This window comes from Callorhinus ursinus, unplaced genomic scaffold (genome assembly GCF_003265705.2).
Source record: "Callorhinus ursinus isolate GAN/ISIS: 27379988/994484 unplaced genomic scaffold, GSC_fseal_2.0 scaffold4, whole genome shotgun sequence".
Taxonomy (NCBI): domain Eukaryota; kingdom Metazoa; phylum Chordata; class Mammalia; order Carnivora; family Otariidae; genus Callorhinus; species Callorhinus ursinus.
Window position 1 is genome coordinate 73,181,711 of NW_027397066.1, and position 22,664 is coordinate 73,204,374.

Sequence of the window (22,664 nt, forward strand, 5' to 3'; positions counted from 1 at the left end):
ATAATTAAATACAATGAATAGATGTCTTTCTACTGGTCATCGAAAACACTATAAATTCAGAATTGCCCATGTGGTATTATTTTCTGTCATATTGGTTATCAAACATGAAAAGGAAAGTGTAGGGATTATTAAATCACATATCGTGAACTTATTGCACAGTGGTCTGAGTTACATCTTGACAAAACATTGAAGCATAAAAATAACAGCTGTACCAAATTTTTACAACATTAAGTTTGACAAACATGCTTTAAGGTTTTAATTGCCAATTTTACTATGCACAGCTTAAAAGTGACTCTGAAAAGAAATAATAAGTATTTTATTATAGGTTTAATTGGAACTATTCATCTATGTTTATGTTGAATAACATTTAGTTGTATCTGTGACTTTCTTTTGCATTTTCCCGATGACTAATGATTTGAACATATTTTAATGTATTTGTCATTTTTCAAATAGTGCTTTTGATTAAAAGTTATGACTTTTAAGAAAAAGGTGAATAAAGTTGGTAATATCAAATAAAAACATTTAATTTCCTAGGTCATGACTTAAGATGAATGATAATTTAATGACAAAGGTATTTGGGGGACAGGGATAATACATCTGATATGATTAAATGAGCTTTAAAATTATATTTGAAGGACTGAGATAAAAGACCCCAGAAACAGTATCAAGACCAACAGATGTGTTTAAAAAGAACAAAAATAAAAACATACTATGAAGGAAAAATAGTAAAGATGGCTGGAAACAATATTTCCATCCATCTCTACACCAATGGACAAAATATGAGTAATTAGAACAATGAATTTGGGAATTTCATGTAAACAAATAAATATTCACATTTCTTAAAGTTGTTGGAAAGGAACATATGGAGTATTTTTAGAACAATGGAAGGATAAACCTTATTTGACAGGAACAATTTTGATAAATGGAGACACAGCATAGTGCTGAATGTTAATGTACCCATAAGTGGAAGGAATCATTTTAGAGAGCATTGGAATTGGGATGACAAATAAAGTCCTAATGTGTGGACATGTTACCTTGAGCAAAGTTGTGTAGTGGATTTGTACATAATGCATTTCTCTGTGTATGACAAACTGGCCCAGAGGCAATGCTAGGTTTCCTCACTAATCTGTTGGAAACTCCATTCTGCTCCAAGCAGAGATCAGGGTTATCTGCACTCTGCAATGTTATTGTTAAAAATAAAGAAAGAAAAAATAAGATGTTGATGATAAAGCAGGACTAAGCAATGAAAATACCAAATAAAATAAAATATGTAAAACATTATGAAAAGCCAACATAAAAATAAGAATGGAGGAGAAGACATCCATATAATATGCTGCTTTATTTTATCCATTAAATACCTATTGAGTGAGTGTTGAATGAGCCCTGAGAAAGATTAAGTGGACAGAGTGGTAAATTCAACACACTCCCTCTTCTCATGGACCTTGCACATTACGCAAATAATTATAATAAAGAATGGCAAATATTAGCAAAGGCAGAGTGCTTTTGAAAATGTAAGGAGCTCTCCAATCAGTTCAAATTTAACATGAACATTTATGAAATATAGAAGTAGGATTAATAGGAAAGTATAACTTGAGCACATATTAGGGTCCAGAAAGAACAGACCAGAACAAATTGAAGCTTATGAAACATTCCAACACAATGGCAAAGGAATTTTAGTCATGTTCAGAGCAGGGAAATGAATATTGAAAGATTAGTTATGCCATTTGCACAAGATAGTAGAATGTTGAATTGGCAGGACAGTTCAACTAATTGCACTGACCTCTACCAAAGAAAATAAATGGGCTGGAAAGAGTTTAAGAGTTACTGAAGCCCAGGGTAGGAGAGAAGCTGGGGAAAGTTTGCTTGAGATGATTCCATGTCTCTAGAAAAACGTGCTGATGACATCATAGCATCAAACTCTACCTGGTCTTTGAGAACTGTGGAGAAGGGATAGAGTGTTGGATTAAAAATGTTGTCATCTACTCAATCTTTCATTAATTTGCTTATTCACCTTTATTTTTTTTAAGTTTTTATTTTGACTCCAGGTAGTTAACATACAGTATTAATTTCAGATGTACAATATAGTGATTCGGCAGTTCCGTACATCACCCCGTGCTGGTTTATTCATCTTTAAGAAGACGTTTCCGCACTTGGTATGTCAGGCACTCTGCTAGTTAGTAATGACACAAAGTGTAGTAGAGGACCCGAGCCCTGAATTCACGAAAGCTCACAATCTAATTGGCAGTCAGGACATGGGAGCAATTACAGTGGAGTGTGATAAGTTCAACAAGAGAACTTCTGAGCATCTGACCATAATTAAGAGAATTAACGTAATTAATTCTATTGACGGGGATGAGAGAAGATTTCAAAAAGAAAATGATGCTTTTTGGGGGGTCAGGAAGAAAATGATGCTTTTTTGGGGGGGTCTGATTTTTGTTAATTCAAGAAAAAATTGCCTTTTGAGCACAAATATGTACAGGAACTTATAAAGGTACCTAACCATTTTTTAAGTATTTTAGTAATAAAGTAAAAAATATAAGTTGGATGATGTACAAAAGTAGATTTTAGCTGATTGTATATTAAAATGTAAATAGTTTCAATTTGATAAATCAATGCCTATCAGTCTCAGTTGTTATAAAGCTCTGTGCTCAACACTGATGCATTAAGTGTTTTTATCAATGACTTGGATGAACACATAAAACGTAAATTTGGAAATGATGAAGCTGGGAGAGTTCATTAAAACATAGTATGCAGAATTAAAATGAAGTTTCTATGGACAGATGATAAATCCTATAATATAAATGTATTTCTTGGTAATAATTGCAAATTCATGCTAAAATGAATTAAATAAATATGAGATTTTAGGTAATTTCAGTGACATCAGGGCATAGAAGGCCTGTTATGACACATGCAATACAGATGCAAAAATAGACCATGAGCACTTCATGCTTATATAACATTAACAGAAGTTTAAGGTCATTTCATTTCAGTATAAGAGCATAACTGGTGATTGTTACTGTAGCCTGCTCTAATTAGAGTCTATTCCTAATATATCCATTTCTGGGAGCCATGGGCATAATTTTATGTATCATAATGTGAATTATTTAGGTAGGGACTTGGAGACCAGAGATATCAAAAATATCAAAGAAGGCAAGAAAGGAACTTAAAACACAAGTGACAGAAGCAGGTGCAGACCAGTGTATGAGGTACCCTGAGCAGGAATTCAGGGGGAACATGAGAGAGGCCCCAGCGGGCAAACCAGGTGTATTCTCAGCAAATTCGAGCTACTACAGTGATAGGAGATAGCAGGCCCCAAGCAAACTCAAGTGAACCTTCCTCCAGATGAATGACCCTGCAAAGAAATCGGAATAAAGGGCAAAATGGCATCCTCTGAAACGACTCAAAGGGAACAAGGAAACACCCCATTCCTAGACGTAAGGGAATGGACAGAGGAGAAAAATGAAAGGTGCATCCTAGACATTAAATGGAAGGCAAAGGCCCTGGTCGTATAGAATCACAGTAGAGCCAATAGCAATACAAAAAAAGTACATTTCTGTTTGATCCCTGATTCTTGCAGGGGCAGAGTCTCCAGGTGAGAGTGCATTCTCCCACCTGGGAAAATAAGAATTATAGAGCTAATCAGATTGCATAAATAATTCAGTGTCCCCCCAGCTCCCCTGCACAGTTGATTCATTCTTAGTGAAACACAGTAATTGAACACCACCCTGTGAGTCAGTCACTGTGCTAGATTCAGAAAATGTGAAAACAAATGAAACCAGTGCTTTGACATCAAGAATTCACATTTCTATAGGTCATAAAGAATCACTGAAGTTTTTAAAACTAGGAAGTAATGGGCTAGGTTTTAGAATGATAACTAACAGTAAATAGATGGGTTTAAGAACCTATTCACCTGGTTGAGAAAAGATGTTAAAGAAATGTAGGCCAGTTTGAAATACTTTTGAAAAGATATTGCATATATGTAATATTTTCCATATGTACCTTAGTGAGCAAAATCGTTTATGGAATATTGCAGAGAATACATCATAATAAGGCAAACCAATTTCTAACTGCATAAGTAATATGTATCTTCTTTGCAAAAAAATTCCAATACAGGCATGTAGTTTGGTCACAGTTTATGTGAATTTGAATTATTCAAATATGAAGCATAATGTATATAAAACATTTACAGATCTCACTTCTTGAGAAAAATGTTAAACCAAACAACCCTAAATTTAAATATCACCAACAATCAGGATTTGAGGGGCGCCTGGGTGGCTCAGTCATTAAGCGTCTGCCTTTGGCTCAGGTCATGATCCCAGGGTCCTGGGATCGAGCCCTGCATCGGGCTCCCTGCTCCGCAGGAAGCCTGCTTCTCCCTCTCCCACTCCCCCTGCTTGTGTTCCCTCTCTCGCTGTGTGTCTCTCTGTCAAATAAATAAAATCTTTAAAAAAAAAACAACAATCAGGATTTGAAATGAGTGAATTGTAAACTGTTTACACTTTTGTCACAAGGTGGCGCCATGGCGGTAACCGTGGCCAGCAATGTATATTCTTTCCTCAACCTTTTCTCTGTTTACATAATTATGTATTATGTTTATAACCATATTCATAATTTGAGGTTTTCTAAATAATTGAAATTATTCCATATCTAATGTGTGAACTGGAGCTTTCCGCCTTCAGTAAATCAAATGTGTCGGGGGATCTATCTTACTCTTTAACTGCTGTCTAATATTCCTTAGGGAAAAGATACCTATAATTTATTTAACAATGAAATGGTCATTTAGGTGTCTGACAATTTTTCACTAATGCAAATTATGCCATACAGAACATTTTTTAACAGTTCTCTTTGTATACATAAGCAAGTGTCTCTGGAGTATATATTCTGCCAGGAAAAATTTCTGGCTTTGAGCAAATGAACCTTTTTAATTCTGATAAATATGGTTAAATTGTTCATTCAGAGGTTCTAACAATTTAAGCTCTAACCAACATTATATGAGAATGCCCATTTTCCTCATGACTGAATATTTTCTATCTTTTAGAATGTTGGCACCTGATATAAAAATGTTGGTGGTGAAAATTCATTATTCCTTAATTAGTAGTGAGGTTGAATAAGCTTTAAAAATTTTAATGAACTTTTGCAGTTTTCATTCGGTAATTGGCCCATTCATATCATTTGCTCATTTTTCACTTTTTTTTCCCCACAACCTTTTAGATTGGTCAGAACTTTTCATGTTATGGATATTATCCATTAGATCTTTGTGTCTGAGAAATCATTTTTCTCTTAATCTGTTACTTGTCTTTGAACCTGATAATGGTGACTTCTGTTGCAAAAATGTTTTTAATTCTTAGGTGGTCAAATATCAGGATTTTTCTCTTACGGCTTTTGGATTTTTTGTTTTGTTTTGTTTTGCTCTGAATTCTCCAAAATTTTAAAGCTCTATAAAGATATTCCTTTTACTTGGTTATAATACCGTCATATAGGTTGTTGGGTTTTTTGACCTTTAGTATTTTTGTACATGTGGAAAGTATGTTTTTATGAATATTCAATTATAGTAGCACCATATATTGAATAGACATTTTCTTCTCTGATTTGAAATATTACCTTTATCATGTGTCACTTCCAAATATATATAAATGTGTCCAGGTACCCTACTCTGTTCTACAGTTGACCAAAATCTTGACATTTTCACACAAAGAAGTAGAATGGATTATCCCCACTTTGTCACAGAATAATCCCCACGTCCAAGAAGCAGTAAAAGGAGCTCAGAGACTTAAGAGGCTTGTATGAAGTCCTGTGACTACACTGGCGGCCAGCCTGGGCCCAGGGACCCATTTTTCTTATTTCTCCTTCAGTGTTTTTTTCCCATTCTGCCGCAAACTACAAGATCAACGAGAAAATAGTTCACTTTGATCCTCTTTTATCTTGATTCTTTTTCAGTAACAGAGGAGTATTCAGACTGTAGCAGGTCCCCGTGCCAGAACGGGGGCACGTGTATAAATGCAAGAGGGAGCTCTGTCTGCGCTTGCCGACACCCTTTCACGGGTGACAATTGCACCGTCAAGCTGGTGCAAGAAAACTCGTTGGCGCCAGGTATGAACGCGCATGCGTCCTTGGATTTGCTCGCTATTGTAAACAAAAACACTACTTGAAAGTATTTACCAATGAATATTTAAACCGGAGTAATCTGGACTCATGTGAGGATTAATTCCTTTTACTTCTGAAGCTTACTGAGTACGTACATGATTTACAAGTGGAAATGTCGGCCAGGTAAATCCATATTGATGTACACTTGTGGACATTTTCAATATTGATATGACAGAGGCAGTCTTTTTCTTTTCCTGGGCATCTCAAAAGAAAATACAGATGCATATATCTGATTGGTATAAACTCTTTCTCCTCAAACAAGTTGATAAAGAAATATACCTTTGATTCATATCACATATGATCACTTAAATGAAGTTTTAAAAAGTAATTGGCAGCCTGTCTTCCTTGAAGGGTAAGCTAATAATGTCATTTTGACTGGGTGAGGACTGTTAGAACATGCTCAAATGTATTGAATAGAACAAAATGCCTTTTTTGTCCATTTATCTTCATAAGTATTGTTTGTTATAAATTAACTTCAAGAGTGTACCATTTCTGATTTTTATATAAAAAATTTGTGCAGCATTTAAAATATATTTTCTTTTAATGACTGCAAAAACAAATTTCAAATCAGGCTTTTCTTAATAATATGCTACATAACAAAGAGTAAATTTTTTAGACTATTATTTGAATCTCAGCCTTTGTAAGTACGTTTGGCATTAATTACACAGAAAATTGCATTTGTCTACTTCTTTATAGTGCATATGACTTTGTTTGGTTTCCGTTTTACCCTCTAGAAACTGACAAGGTGCTGGAAAAATTGTTTCTATATCATGTCAGCTTCAATTCCTTCAAGGGGCTTTAAAACATTTTGGCATACCATAATAATCATAGAGTGCTTTGAATTCCTTTATCTCTGGAGAGATCAAAGCAACATGCAAATTAATCTTTGAGGCATTTCTATGAGGGATATATCAAGCGCTATTACCATTCTATCTTGATCTGAATGGAGAAACTGAGGCTCACAGAGAGCAAATGATTTCAGGTAATTCAGCCAAGAGAAGAGACAAGCATCCAGACACTTATACCCTTGTTAAAAATCTGATGAATGACCTTTGTTTCTTCTGCTACCCCTTTTTATAACTGAGATAAAATTATAAAGAAATGAGGAAAGACAAAACATGATTAAAAAAAACAAACATGAAAACTGACTCCATTTTTTTCCTCTAACAGATTTTTCCAAAGGATCTTACAGATATGCACCGATGGTGGCCTTTTTTGCATCTCACACATATGGAATGACGACGCCCGGTCCTATCCTATTTAATAATTTGGACATCAATTATGGAGCTTCGTATACTCCAAGAACTGGAAAATTCAGAATTCCTTATCTTGGGGTCTATGTGTTTAAGTACACCATTGAGTCATTTAGTGCCCATATCTCTGGATTTTTAGTGGTTGATGGAAGAGACAAGCTTGCGTTTGAATCTGAGAATGTTAACGGTGAAATACACTGCGACAGGGTTTTAACTGGGGATGCTTTGTTAGAATTAAATTATGGGCAGGAAGTGTGGTTGCGACTTGTAAAAGGAACAATTCCCGCCAAATTTCCCCCTGCTACGACATTTAGTGGTTACTTGTTATACCGTACATAAATTAGTGTGAAAGACAGACTATCACCTTTACTGAGAAGGAGCCAGTGTTTTTATTTGTCTTTGCCTGCACATCTGCTCTGTTTTGGGCTTTTCTAACATGAAATGAAAATCAGCTTTTTTAATCTGAGGAAGGCTGTAAGTTTGTTTATGTCATAAGATTATTTGAGTATCTTTTGGATAACCTGTATACAAAGAAGTTCTTGCTCCTAAAGTGATTTAGTGGCAGAGAAAGTGAAGTGCATTTGTTAACATAACAGTTCTTATTCTCTCGTCTTAAGTCATTTTAACGTTAAGGTAATCGATTAAATGGCAATCATTCAGTTTTGTCGGTCACAGTAATCTTTCCAATAAAATGCTTACCTCTTGTTATTCACTATATATATAAATATATAACATATATTTCCTAAATTCACAATTCAAATAAATTACTCAAAGACCAAGAAGTGTTGTTGTTGTTTTGTTTGTTTGTTTTTTAACTTTGATTTTTACTCTTCACTATTGTGTTGATCAATTTTATATGTTAAAATTTTCATTTGTAGGGGCGCCTGGGTGGGTTCAGTCGTTAAGCATCTGCCTTCGGCTCAGGTCATGATCCCAGGGTCCTGGGATCGAGCCCTGCATCGGGCTCCCTGCTCAGAGGGAAGCCTGCTTCTCCCTCTCCCACTCCCCCTGCTTATGTTCCCTCTCTCGCTATGTCTTTGTCAAATAAATAAATAAAATCTTTAAAAAAATTTTTCATTTGTAATCAAAATTAAGAAAGTTGTATTTGAAACTTGAAATATGCTTAACTATTTTTCTCTGTCTATAATAAGAGGTTAAAGTAATAATTGACAAATGGTTGAACACCATGTCTAAGCATATATAAGTGGATCCTTTACCTGCACCCATTATACAATATCTACAGGGAAAAAAAAATAAAGCCTTCCTCTAATGATCATCCTTCTATAGAAGCCCATGTGGGCCTGCTCATATTCTTATAAAGGCCATATAACCTTCCAAACTAATGCTACGATTTGTGGAATGTCCATTATGTCCTGATTCTCTCTCTTTTTTTTAAGATTTTATTTATTTATTTGACAGAGAGAGACACAGCGAGAGAGGGAACACAAGCAGGGGGAGCGGGAGAGGAAGAAGCAGGCTCCCCGCTGAGCAAGGAGCCCGACGCGGGGCTCGATCCCAGGACCCTGGGATCATGACCTGAGCCGAAGGCAGACGCTTAACCGACTGAGCCACCCAGGTGCCTCTGTCCTGATTCTCTTCTAAGGAACTTACCTATAACGTCTTACTGATTCTGCACAAAAACTCGTATAAAGTGGGTATTAGTATTATCATTTTTACAGTTGGAGAAACTGAGACACTGAGAGATAGATTAAGGAATGGATCAAACTCCACGACTAGCAAGGACTGAGTCAGGATTTAGAACCAGGCCAGGTCTCCTCCTGGGTTGCCTGTCACACCTTGTCTATATTGCCTCCAACAGATCTACCACAATTTATGTAATAATATCTTTAGATTGTTTATAGTGTTTTATTATAACAATATTGTTGTAGTGAACCCCTTAAATGTACATTTCTTCCATATTTGATAAAGTATTTCTGAAGAATAGCTTCCTATAAGTGATAATGAAAATAATAATGAAAAAGAATTTTGACATGACATTTTTCATGAATTAATTTATTGAATGTTCACTATAGTCCTATGAATTACCTATTGAACCTATGAGATATATGTTATGTATTATCATCCTCTTTCTACTGCTGAGAAACTGAGGCACACAGAGGGTAATTGCAGCAAATTATGAGGAGTTTCTGGAATAAAGGATAAGCATATTTTTTTCATTTTGATAAGTTCTATCAAATTACCCTTGAAAAGTTTGTGCCAATCCGTAGTCCCATTTTGCTTGTGAAAGAGTGTTCTTTATCCCCTATACACCCTCATCAAAATACACAGTTTTTTAAATATTGCCAATCTAGAAGATGAAAATGGTATGTTCTTATAATGGAAGCTTGAAAAGATTTCAGATTTGCCAAAACTTGAAAGCATATGTCCATACAAAGACTTGTACGTGAATGTTCATGGGAGCTTTATTTGTGATAGTCAAAAACTAGGTACCATCTACATGTCCAGCAACAGATGAATGGTTAAGCAAACTCTAGTATATGCATACAGTTGACGCCAAGCCATAAAAAGGAATTAACTCCAACAACATGTATGAAACTCATAACAATTTTGTAAGAGAAGATATCAAACTGTAGCTTGATAAAACTTGGCCAACCCTGCAGAAAAGTATGGAGTGAATTTTTTTTAATTGAGATATAATTGAATGTTTAGTTAACATTCATCACCTCACATAGCTATAATATATTGGTTTTTAGTGATGAGAACTTTTAAGAATTACTCTCTTAGCAACTTTCAAGTATGCAATTTAGTATCATTAACTTTAGTATTACCCATCAGAATGTCTCATGTTGAGCCAAAATAGCTCACAGAGGCTCACGCAGTAATAGACTCAGACTACCAGGAAATTGTGTGAGCTAGATACGGACAAGTGGAGGCTTAGTGACTCGCAACCTCTATTCTGTTATGTGTAAATGTGTCATTTTCAAAAATATTTGGAAAGTTTTGATAGTTTCTTTAGTCCCTGCCTAAAATTGCATCACAATCTAAGATGTTCTTATATTTTCAAGTACTCATAGATTAAACAGAATTTTTGTCTTACAAACATACTTTCAACATAGATTCTAATGATTGCAATGTACTCTAATGTTAGCAGAATAGGGGCGCCTGGATAGCTCAGTTGGTTCTGTGTCTGACTCTTGACTTCAGCTCACGTCATGATTTCAGGGTCTTGGGAATGGAGCCCTGTGTTGGGCTATGCTCAGCGGACAGTCTGAAGATTTTCTCCCTCTGTCCCTCCCCTCACTCGCTCTCTCTCTCTCTCTCTCTCTCAAATAAATGAATAAAATCTTAAAATATTAGAACAGAAGGGCGTAAATCATTTGACAATATTTGTCATTGCCATGCACAATTTAGTTAATTGATTTTATAATTAGATAATTAAGAACATTTAGCATTAAATGATGTTTTGGTGTTTGGAATTTTAATTATTAATATAATTCTTTATTTTTGTACATATTTTAGAAGTACACAAATGACAAATTACTACCAATAGCAAAGAAACATTGTAGCAACTTCTAAGTTACTGTGATTTGTTTGGCTATTTTTTTTAAATACCCCCAAAATAATGTAAGACAACTAATTTAGTAATATATTTCTACTTGTCATGATCAAACTTACCCATGTGTAAAAAAATACAGCACTGGAATTTTCTCGATTTCTCCTATGGAGACAGCGACTTTCATGGATATTATTTTGTAGTTGAATTCCCGAGCCCTTCTCTGTTGTCAGACCTTCTTGCCCAGCAAGCTCCTGAAGTACAGTAGGGCCCTAGTTACTGATGACAATCTCATATCCATTTATTCATCAATTATTGAATAAATACCTACTTTGTGACAGGCAGGATAAATCATATTTTTAAATAATAAAAAATAAATATCAAATAAATCAGTCCAGACAGATGCTGCGTTTGAAATACATTGTCCAGACTCATGCTGACATTTATTACCACTGAAATCATGAGTAACTCTGTGAGGATGGGAAATGTATCTTTAATAACCATCCCCTCCTTTTTCTGCATCTCTGACTAAGCTTCTATTACCTCCTTTGGATCACTCCAGGAATTGAAGAAGTTCATATTCAAAGCCAGGTGGGCCTAAATTGCTCTTCCTTACTCTCTTTCATCAGTCAAAACTCTTATTTTGGAAAAATGAGCTAATATCATTTGAGCATTAAGAAATGACATTTTAAGTTTATTAAAATAAGCCATGTTGATTTTCAGTTGACTAGCCTCTTTAATCTCCTCAGAGGGGATTTTTTTGTCATTGTTCATCTGTTTCAAAATTTAAATTTACTGAATCAAATGAATTTCTAATTTGTAGAAGTTCAGTTACATTATATATAAATGTTATCTATGTACTATATATTTATATTAATATTATATATGCATTCAGCTCTATAACTAAAAAGTTTCATTGATCTAATGTATCTAACATACATATCTTTATCTAATATATAAATTATAATATATATATTTATTAAATAAGGTTTTGATCACATACTTTTCATTCAAGTCTAAAGAAAATGTATAGGGGTGCCTGGGTGGCTCAGTTGGTTAAGCGACTGCCTTTGGCTCAGGTCATGATCCTGGAGTCCCGGGATCGAGTCCCACATCGGGCTCCCTGCTCAGCAGGGAGTCTGCTTCTCCCTCGGACCCTCTTCCCTCTCATGCTCTCTCTCATTCTCTCTCTCTCAAATAAATAAATAAAATCTTTAAAAAAAATAAAATAAAGAAAATGTTTAGATAAGCTGGTACCTTTAAAAAAAATGCTGTTACTGGTCAACTTTTTCATATTAGAAATTAGGTGAGTAATATTCCTCATCTTCATCAAAAGCGATCTTTAATGTAACAAAATTTTCCTTATTATTCAAACCTGTTCCTCTATTCTCTATCCTTGCAAGGCACATGCAGGACCCATTAAATCAGGAATAACCCTGCCCTTCTTAGACTGTACATTTAGTTGGGTGGATCTCTCCTGTTGGAGACAAAGATGTTTGCCGCCCCAGTGGTTTCAAATCCAGGGTTTCATCAATAAGCTGAGGAGTGTTATAAAGCCCCTTCCCTTGAGAGCTTTTACCATAGCTCAGTGAGACTCTTCAATGAGCTACACTGTGTTTGTGTTTAGAGAAAACAACAACAAAGTAGCATTCATTTCTCTGGGCTGACATCCTAATTAAACAATCCCAAACTCTGGAAAAAGTCCAAATTTTGGAGTTTTCATTACTTTTTTTCATAGATTGCTTCATGAATTGTTAAAGGCTTTAGTCAAAACATTTTATAGTTACCAAGTGTTGAATGTAGTAATATTTAGAATATTTTAAAATGTTATTTCCATAGTTTAAAAAATATCAGTGTATAGCAGGTCCTGGTTGAAATGTGATTTCCTATTAGAATCAAATAAATACTTATATTGAGCCCACTGAAGATCACAGGGAAAAAATGCTCCATGACATAATGTAGGAGCTAGTACTGTTTTGTTTTGTTGTTGTTGTTGTTGTTTTTAATTTTCAGTGTCTTTTCAGTGTATCTGAACCTAAATCCAAAAATTTGGATTCAAACACTTATTTGAATTTCTTATTTTTTAGATTAAAAAATACTATATCAAAATCATTCAAGTTAAGAGTGAGAATACTACATGACACAACCCAAAGGGTGGGTGTTATTATAAATACTACTCTACTTTGCTTACTTCAGCCACTAATGAAAAAAATGACTCACTAGATTCTTCTTACCAGGATACGACTACAGATAGTTTCTAAACTTTTTTTTTATAATTTACTTCCTCTCATTTATCTTTGCCACCACCATCATTACCACTAAAGCATTTGATTGTGCATAATTTGTAGAGGACCACATGTGTATTCCTTTATCTCTATGAAATCTGCAGATTAGGATGACAGTAATTTGTCAGAAAACGTGTAGGAAAAATTCATTTATTTATATTACCTATCCATTTCCAAAAATGATTTGAGGTTGCTAGATGGATAATAAATGGTAAGAGAAATATTAAATTTTGACAAAGTTAGTGGCTACTTATACAGCAAATATCTGTCAAGAACACGTACTTTTAAATTCTAATTTCTTAGATATGTTCACATGCACTGATTTTCATGATTTATCAGACTTATCTGCTGTTTACAGAGAATATCCCACAGAGATACCTCCCATAGTCTCAAATCCTCTTTTAATTCCCTACCGTCCCTTACTCCCTCTCCCATCATTATAGATTTGCTATTTAACAAACATGTTTAGATCTCTTTAATCCTGCTGAGGAGCCAGCTAAATAGTGTGGAAATTTTTCTGTAGATGAAATTTAAAAGACCCTCCAGAGATCGCGTGTCTTTTTAAGGTGACTTTCATTGCCCTTTCTGAATTTTATCATTAAATCTTTTGAATCAGGATTCTATTTCATACACTCTAATTCTATTTCCTTTAAATGGCCAGCACACTGAGAAGTCATCAGTGAGTTTTAGTCTATCACACAGCTTTCTCTACATTAACAGCAAATTCTGAACTCTATCCCTGGCAATGAACGGAAGAAATGACCAAAGACGATCATGGCATTTCTGTATCATTTTGTCTTCTCTTTTCCCATGTGTATACTCAAAGTAGAACATGTTTGAGAAAACAACACCTGTGTACCCTAAAGGCATTCTTGAGTATAGTAAAAAAAATTAAGAAATACATTGTAGATATCATGGAGCAATATTGGTATCTGAAAACTGATTCTGTAGTCTATTCTGAAAAATGGACAGACTCTAAGATGGCTATATAGCATCTGAGAATTCCATGAGGCCTATTGCTAATGTTCTTGGCATTGCAGCTAGAGGAAAGTCATTGTTAGGAAATGCACAGAACCTCCTGGGAGTGTGGAAAGAATTAAATGCCTTAAATTCATTAATTAAATTTTACAAATTTAGAAAATTTTCTAGGAAAATTCATTTTACTCCGACTCTTGGAGACGTTCTTGAATGTATAATCATCAATCCCAAAGCTATTCCAATTTTTCTTCTTTTTTTTTAATCTAGAAAATTAAAAGGTGACATCTGTATTTGGCTAATGTTATCTTTGTTAGAGGTTTTAGGACTATGATGAAGATATCAAATTTTCTTAAAATGCTCTCATTCTGAGCTGTAACAAAGGTTATATCTACATGCCCTAGATATAACCTTAATATATTCATGCAGTTTTGTCAAGAAGATACATCTTTTTCACACCAGTTATCTTGGCAAGTGACCTTGAGAGAAAACTAATTGCCTTAGGGCCAATTACCACCTCAGGGAAAATGATCACCTTCAAGAATAAAGAATTAGGCAGATTTTGGTCTGCCATTCTCTTTTTGAAGTACACAGACCTCAAGTTACTAATCTCCCTTATATCACTACAGTTTAAAAGTTATAACATCATTTTCCGCTACAATTATGAAATCAAAAGCAACACAAACTTCAGGGAGAAAACTCCTGTATATTTTCTTTCCCTATTGCTTCTGGTGGCTGTCAGAAAATAGAGAGCAGAGACGTGAGGAAGAGGAACAAGAAAAAAGAGCAAATCAGAAATAAGGAGGAGGAAGAGGAAGAAGGGTGGGAGGAAATGGATGTCAATGAGAAGAGAAAGGCCGGAAAAAGGAGAAGGAGAAAAAACAAGAGCCAAACTGGTCAGGGGTGAGAGAGGGTACGAACAGACACAGGATGAGAGAATGAGGTAGAGTGAAAAAACAACAGAGTTGTAAGATACAGCTACCACTTCATCAACTTCTCTTTATCCCAGATAATATGAAAAACTAGCAGAGGAATTTTTTTTAATTTTTTAAAGACTTATTTATTTATTTGAGAGAGAGAGAGAGCGTGTGCCCGCATGAGTGGGGGGAGGGGCAGAAGGAGAGACTCTCAAGCAGACTCCCCGCAGAGCTTGGAGCCTGACGTGGGGCTCCATCCCACAACCCATGAACTGAAACCAAGGGTCTGGTGCTCAACCGACCGAGCCACCCAGTCTCCCCCAGAGGAAATCTATGCTAGGTAAATTACTCTCTCTGCTTACCCCAGCTGCCATTTTGAAAACCTGTGAATTTGTCTTGCAAAAATTTTAAGACATATATTGCCCTTTGGACTCTGTGGAATGCTGGTCCCTGAGTAATTGTAACACTAGCCTCACAAACTAGGAAGGAAAGGAACACAGATTACTCCCTATCTCTCAAAATTCTTTGTGGTTAATGTGTTCTTATTTTTTCTTCCCTTGTTTCTTACGACATGGCAAATTGTCAGACAAATTGTCTAACAAGAGAGGAACTTACCACCTCACACATCTTCTTTTAGTAGAATCCCAAAATTGTTTCTTAATAACATGATTAGCAGTGTGCTGTTCAGCACACTTCTTGAAGTCCTGTGAAGCAGCTTTGTGCATTAAAATAAAAGTCATGGATGGGGGAAATGGGCACTTTTTTAAATAAATGGAGCTTAAGCTCCAGTAACGGAATTGCTAAATTTCTACCCAGTCATCGCTGCTGAATCAATGTAGGAAGTTAGCAAATTTAGACATTCTAGGTTTTCTGAGGTCTAAAAGTGAGGAAAATGCTATAGATTTTTAAAAAAAAATTTCTTAGAGTAGTGGCTTTAAAATGAATCTGCACTGAATTCAGATTGCCCTTAAAATAAAGTAGGTTCTGCATAAAAATTGATCAGAAAACGATTGTAATAATATGTACTTCTCTCTCTCCAAAACAGATCCTCAAAGAGAAAATTTCCACCTGAAATAAAACTTCATTGATTTCACCTGCATCTCTCTTGGAAAAGGAGCGAATACTGGTAAACAAACATATAAATAAATAACTGTTGGGGCGGAGCTTGGGAGAGGAGATTTTTATAAAATCTCAGAACAGATATCAGAGGAACATTCTTCTGATTTTCCCTTCCTGAGGTAGAACACCATCCAAGATTAAAATGACAGTTTTTTCAGAATGAATGGGAAGATACTCTGGAAGTTACCCTATTTTGTTTTCCAAGCTTTTGGTTGGAGAAAGCAAAGAAATAAGAGTAATTCTGTTCCTTTTCTGCCCACCTCACATCTTACTTTGACCTCTAGATTCACTCTCCCTGTCCCCACGTTTCCTCAGGAGCCTTTCAAACCACTGTCATTTACCCAGTGACCGGGACGCTTCCAGGTACAGACAAACGGCATTTGCAGTACCTGAGAACTAGCCAAGACCTAATTGCCTCTCCCCAGGTCCCATGGGCAGGAACTTTTGTTCATTTCTCCCCTCACATCCACTCCTCTTCTATGAAAGCAAGCCTCAAGGCAGGAGCTCACCTTCCCATTACCCAACAGCTTGATTCTCTATGTGAGACTCTGAAAGGCCACAGAGAATGTCTGGCCTTGCTAGTGAAAGGAAAAGCTTTGGTCTTTAACTCTCATGATCCTGTTTCTCTTGTAAGAGACTCTCGTCTCTTCTTTCTCCTCCCCCCACCCCTCTTCCTCCTCTTTTTCATTCTTGTTTTTCTTGTCGCTCTAACTGCCTGTGTTTTCTCTGCTTATCTCCCTATTCCTTCTCTGCTCCCTCCTGTTTTTTCTCCTTCCCACTCTGCTTTTCTTACACAATTTCCCATGAAGCGTCATCTAAAGAATGGACAGATTATAAAACCCTGATGATCATTTTGTCACGTTTATTTTTACCCCATATTTTCTAAGGTCCAATAATAATTCAAAATACTCCCTAGGAAGTATTATGTTCACAATGAAATTTATTTTCATTGTGTACAGTCCTGAAGCAGGCCCTAACTATATTTTCTTTATCAAAGTATTACTGCTAATGTGCTGCTCATAAGATTCTACAGCTATCTAAATAAATTAAACTGCCGTCTGAGCAATATATTTCAAAGAAATAATTTAACATCATTGTTTACAAATTGCATCCAGTTTAAGCACAGAGGATATTTTATTGATGTAGGTGAAACATTTGCCATGTGCAAAAAAACATGGAATGACAAAAAAAAGCCTGTATCCATAAAAAACAAAGCTACCTTTATAATCAAGTAATATGAACATAGTATATAACTAAATAAAATTATTTATTTATTTATTTTTAAAGATGTATTTATTTATTTTAGAGAGAGAGTGCACAAGTGGGGAGAAGGGCAGAGGAGAGAGAGAGGAGAAGCAGACTCCCCACTGAGCTGGGAGGCCCACTTGACTTGGGGCTGGATCTCAGGACCCTGAGATCATGACCTGAGCCGGAAACCAAGTGTCTGATGCTTAACCAACTGAGACACCCAGGGGCCCCTAAATAAAATTATTTATAATAGTGGATGAAGAAGTTCTTGGGGTAAACTAGTCACCATACAAAAAAAAAAAAAAGGTCCCAGTCAAAAAATTTGTTCCTAAGTATCAGAAGCCTTTTGAGTGTACAGCGCTCACATTATTGAAAATCAGTACATTTCAATTGATGAAGATTAAGCAAGATGAATGCTTGATTGTCTCCAATGAAATCACATGTGCTGACAGAACATCTGTTACAGCCTCCCTTCTTGTTATTTTATTGCAAATTTACAACCTATTGCAATTAAAATAACATGATTAAAATTACAGACATTTTGAATAAAGGATAATTTATAGACCTCTCTAAATAATCAAACCTACTTTGCAAATGAGTGAAATTTTAAAAAAGAAAAGATTTCTGAAACCCTATACATACTGCTTTTCATGACAAAGAAACACTGGTATTTAGTATTTATATTTGGCATAGCTACTGAAGAAATTTAAAAAAAAAATGGGGGGGGAAGGGAAGAAAAAGAACCCCAGAATCAGAAATCTGCAATACCTACTTATTTGTTATTCTTATTAAAGCCATTTCACAAGGCTTCAACATTGTTTTTTCTTGATGTTTGCAATATTCACAAGGTCCAGCCCAATGGCCAACATATAGCAGGCATTTATTTAGTATTTGTTTACTGAATGCTTGACTTGAGAAATAAATGTATGAGTGAAGTGTTATAGGACATATGTTTTTGTTGTGCACAAATATATCATGTTGCCTAAGGAAGTAACTTCAACAGAAGGATGCCATAAAAATTGCTTAATTTATATATGCAGGTGTGTGAAATAGTAAAAGTCATATTAAATGTTTATAAAAACTATCTTTTCCCCATAACTGCAGTTGCCTGTAATCGTCTGTCTGTTCAGTGTAACAATTAAATTGAATCTGTAGAGCTGGATCAAATCCAAATAGAAGGCTATAAGAATCATTTATAAACTACAGTTTGACTATTTGTGTGTTGCTAAATGTTTTTATTTCATTATTTTTTTCCTTATATCAAATTTTCTGAGCAGAATTCATCACAGATTTAGGTGCCAGGATAATCAGGTGTTCCTTTCTTAACAAGGCCAGAAATTGGGACAGGGAAACTAAAGGGACCCCCTGAAAATCCACTTTCTTTTCCTCCATTTCCCTGCTTCTCTTCTTGCTAGATCCTACACCCCTGCCTTACACACGCCTTATACAGTAAGTAATGTATGTTCTCCTGGTAAAGGTCAAAGATTTAATAATTTCTTTGGAGTCTTCCAGAACAATAGATAACACCTAAGCAGTGACTGGGCAGAGTCAGCATGAACGTTTTTCCAAGACCACAGACTGACCAGGACCCATGGCTCCAGGGCATAAGTGGCTTAAGGAGAACACCTAAACACTTGTCTTTGTTCCTGGATGCCTGAGAAGACAGATGCACCAGACCACCATCCTCAATAAAAACCTCAGGTCCCAAGCAAAGAAGAGACTCACTCTTTTTTCCTTTCTGAGTCTCCAGACACTCTGCTTGTGTCTACACTCTCTCTACATCTTCAATAAACTCTGCCCCCACTTCCTCTCAGCTCGCGGATGATTTCCGTCCTGCGCAAAGCCGTGGACCCTCTTGGCTGGTCGTGCCGGACCCCACTCTGGGTCGTAGCCTGCTGGGACTGCCTGCATCAAAATCAGCTGTCACTTGGTCAAACCCAAAGGTCACACATAGTTTACGTGAGAGGCAGTCTGTAAAGGATGGGGCATATGATGGGCAAGGATTGACTGTGTTCAAACTCAAGGCCATTTGACTTTCACTTTCCCGTGCCTTGTTTTCTTTATCTGTAAATAGACATAAAAATTAGATCCTACTTATTAGTAGTATTCTTATGTGGAAGACAAGGCACGTAAAACATTACACACAATGACTAGCACTTAGCACATCTACGGCCAGCTAGAACTGTCATGCTAGAAAAGAAGATTGTGAAGGGTGGAAAGGGATGCGCAGGAGAGATGATCAGCAAGCTCTCAATAAGGCTTATTGTTGGATTCAAGTTTTAACAAAGAAAAAGAAAAGCAACAAAATGAATAGACTTAGTAGAGTGAGAAAGCTCATGAAAACGAGTAGGGCAAAAGATACCATGTCACCAGAAAAAAAAAAAAAAAAACTTGTATGAGCATGATGTGATGGACTGAAAAACCGAAGGGGGAAAAATGGATAAAAAGACAGTTGCACACCCTGGATTGCATACATCCGAAAGCGGACTTTCCTTCCACTTTGACGTTAGTCTGTACTTTCTAACTGATTAAGTTCTTCTTTCCAGCTTATTTTTTAACTCAGGCAAAGGACCCGGCAGGCAAAGCACCCTGGGACCGGAACTGAAATTACCCCCTGAAGCAACAGGGACTGCCCTGCCATCAGCAAGCCCTCACGCGACGGACCCCAAGACAAGGATTGATTTGACCTTCACCGGTCACCTGCACATACCCTCCAACCTTTGTCCCATGTTTTCTTTATATAAACCTAGAAGTACTTTCAGCACTTTGGAGACCGTCTTTGAGATGTTAGTCTGCGGTCTTCCAGTGTTGGTCTCACTGAACTAAATTCCTTTCTTGTTTTACCACCTTTCCTCTCTTTGCCTCCCTTGGATTTTGTCAGCAGTGAGTGATCTGTTTGGAACCCCTGAGCCAGGTGTTCTTGCACTCTTGGGCCCCGTTATAATTCTGAAATCAAATAGCCTGTTACCTCAGCCTGAATTAACACATCAGTGTTTAGGGAAAAGACATAGAAAATGAAGGCATATGAAGAAGAAAATTCGTTGGACTTCAGATGTTATATTAACTCATCATTTTTCTTTATATTTAGTGACATGTTTTAACCTTGCAGGAATGTAAAAAAAAAAAACAGTTAGTTACAAAAGAATATGAAAAAGAATCATTGCCAAGATAAAAAAGAATTTTTCACATAAGTAAATTTTTAAAATCTACTTTTTAGCTTGTTTATTGCCTTTTAAAAAATCAGTTTCGTTATTGCATGAAAATTAAGGAAATCATTTTATGTTGCTAAAAATTGTTTGGTTCAGTATTGGTAAAGTGCTTCACTGAAATTTCTTGATTGAACTATGTATAGTAAGAATTTTCAAATGTTGGATAAAAATATTCATCTCCCTCCCTGGCACAATGGAAAAGACAAAAAACAAAGGAAAGCAGATTAACTAAAAGGGTTTATTTAAGAGGCAGACTGCATAATGGTCACAAGCAAGGTTGCTTAGCTCAAAACCTCGCTCTGCCACTTACTTGCTATGTGACCTTTAGTTAGTAACTTAGTTTCTCGGAGTCTCAGTTTTATCTTCTGTAAAATAAGTAACAATAATAATAGGTAACTCACAGGGTTGGTGCAGGGGTTGAATTAATTAATATGCAACATTTAGAATAGTAATTGCTACATAATCAGCACTCTTGGAGTATTCACTAGCAGTGTTTCTGGAATTCTTCACTTAAGAAATGATGGCAACAAATAATTAGCAACTTCGAAGTTCAGAAAATGTGATACAAACTTTTTGGGTGTCAGTATAGTGTTGCTCAGGGCTGTCTACCTCAATTTATTATCCAACAAAATATTTGTTCCTAATTTCAAAGAGATTTCACTTGAAACAAAGCTATAGAAAATATTTTTTAAGGAATCTCTTGAGTAAGCCAATGTAGAACAGAAACATTCAGATACGAAAATGAATTTCCCACTCATGATTTCCTTCTATCTCTTTTGCCCTGCTAAAGCTTTTTTACATGATGAAGTTCCTTGCCTATGGTACAGGTAAATCACAGATTTCAAACTTAATCCATATGGATTCCTGCATGGATTTAGTTATCCGTCACTCAAGCAGAGGGTCAGAAATGTTCTGATTAGCTATTTCCCAGAGTGGTTCAATCCACTTGTGATGTGGGTGATATAATAAGAAATATACAGTTGGTCTTTATCCCAGGTTCCTGGCACAGAGTTCCTAAAACCCTTGTAATTTCTTGAGTGATATGGATGGAGAGGAGTGTCTTTTGTTATTCATAAGCCCTGTTCAACCACACCTGAATTTATATTAATTAGATGACTAATGGCTGGAACAGTACAAAACTTCAGGATGAGGGCTGGTTGCCAGAGGAACCAACCATGTGATTAAAGGGTTGAAACTTTCAGCTCCACCCGCTGGACCTCCAGGAAGGAAGAGGGGCTGAGGATTCAGTTAATCATTAAAGATCAATGATTAAATCAATCATCTCTAGATTATGGAAACCTCCATTAAAACCTTAAACAAAGGGGTTCGAAGAGTTTCTGGGGGTGATGGACATATCGGCATGTGGGAGTGTGGTGTACCCCAAACTTTATGGAAACAGAAGCTCCTGCACTTGGGACCCTTCCAGTCCTCACCTATGTCCCTCAAAATCTGTTTATCTATATCCTTTACAATAAACTGGTAATAGTAAGTAGAGTTTTTTTCCTGAGTTGTGTGAGCCACAATAGCAAATTATCAAGCCTGAGGAGGAGGTCATGGGCAAGGATTGACTGTGTTCAAACTCAGTCTTGTAGCCAAGTTGGACAGAAACATGGGCAATCTGGGGACCTATTACTTGTGATTGACATCTAAAGGTGGAGAGGCAGTCTTGTGGGACTGAGCCCTTAACCTGCAGGTCTGCACTAACCCTGAGTAGTTAGTATCAGAATTGAATTAAATTGTAGGACACCCAGTTGGTGTCCACAAAGACTACAGAATTGCTTGGTGTGAAAAACTAATAACACATTTGGTGTCAGACAGAACTGTTCTGTATAGATAAAAAACAGATCAGAGTAGTAGACCACTATAAAAAGGTATTCTGAGTAAAGGAGTATTGATGAAAGAAGAAGCATATTAAAACAACCCAACATCCATTGACGAAGAATGCAGTTAGGTAGAGCAAGATGGGGCTAGGTTAAGACTGACTCAATTGTGCTGTCAGA

General features: G+C 36.1%; 1 protein-coding gene across 2 annotated transcripts in view; it reads left to right on the forward strand.

The window, feature by feature from the left end:
* Positions 1 to 8,205, forward strand: part of MMRN1 (multimerin 1) — a 67,395-nt gene extending 59,190 nt beyond the window's left edge. For both annotated transcript variants that reach the window (XM_025873452.2, XM_025873451.2), the window contains exons 8-9: positions 5,938 to 6,090; positions 7,315 to 8,205. In XM_025873452.2, the coding sequence (XP_025729237.1) occupies positions 5,938 to 6,090; positions 7,315 to 7,736 (575 nt within the window). In that variant the 3' untranslated portion in view covers positions 7,737 to 8,205. The remainder of the gene's footprint in view (positions 1 to 5,937; positions 6,091 to 7,314) is intronic.
* Positions 8,206 to 22,664: the final 14,459 nt, after the last annotated feature.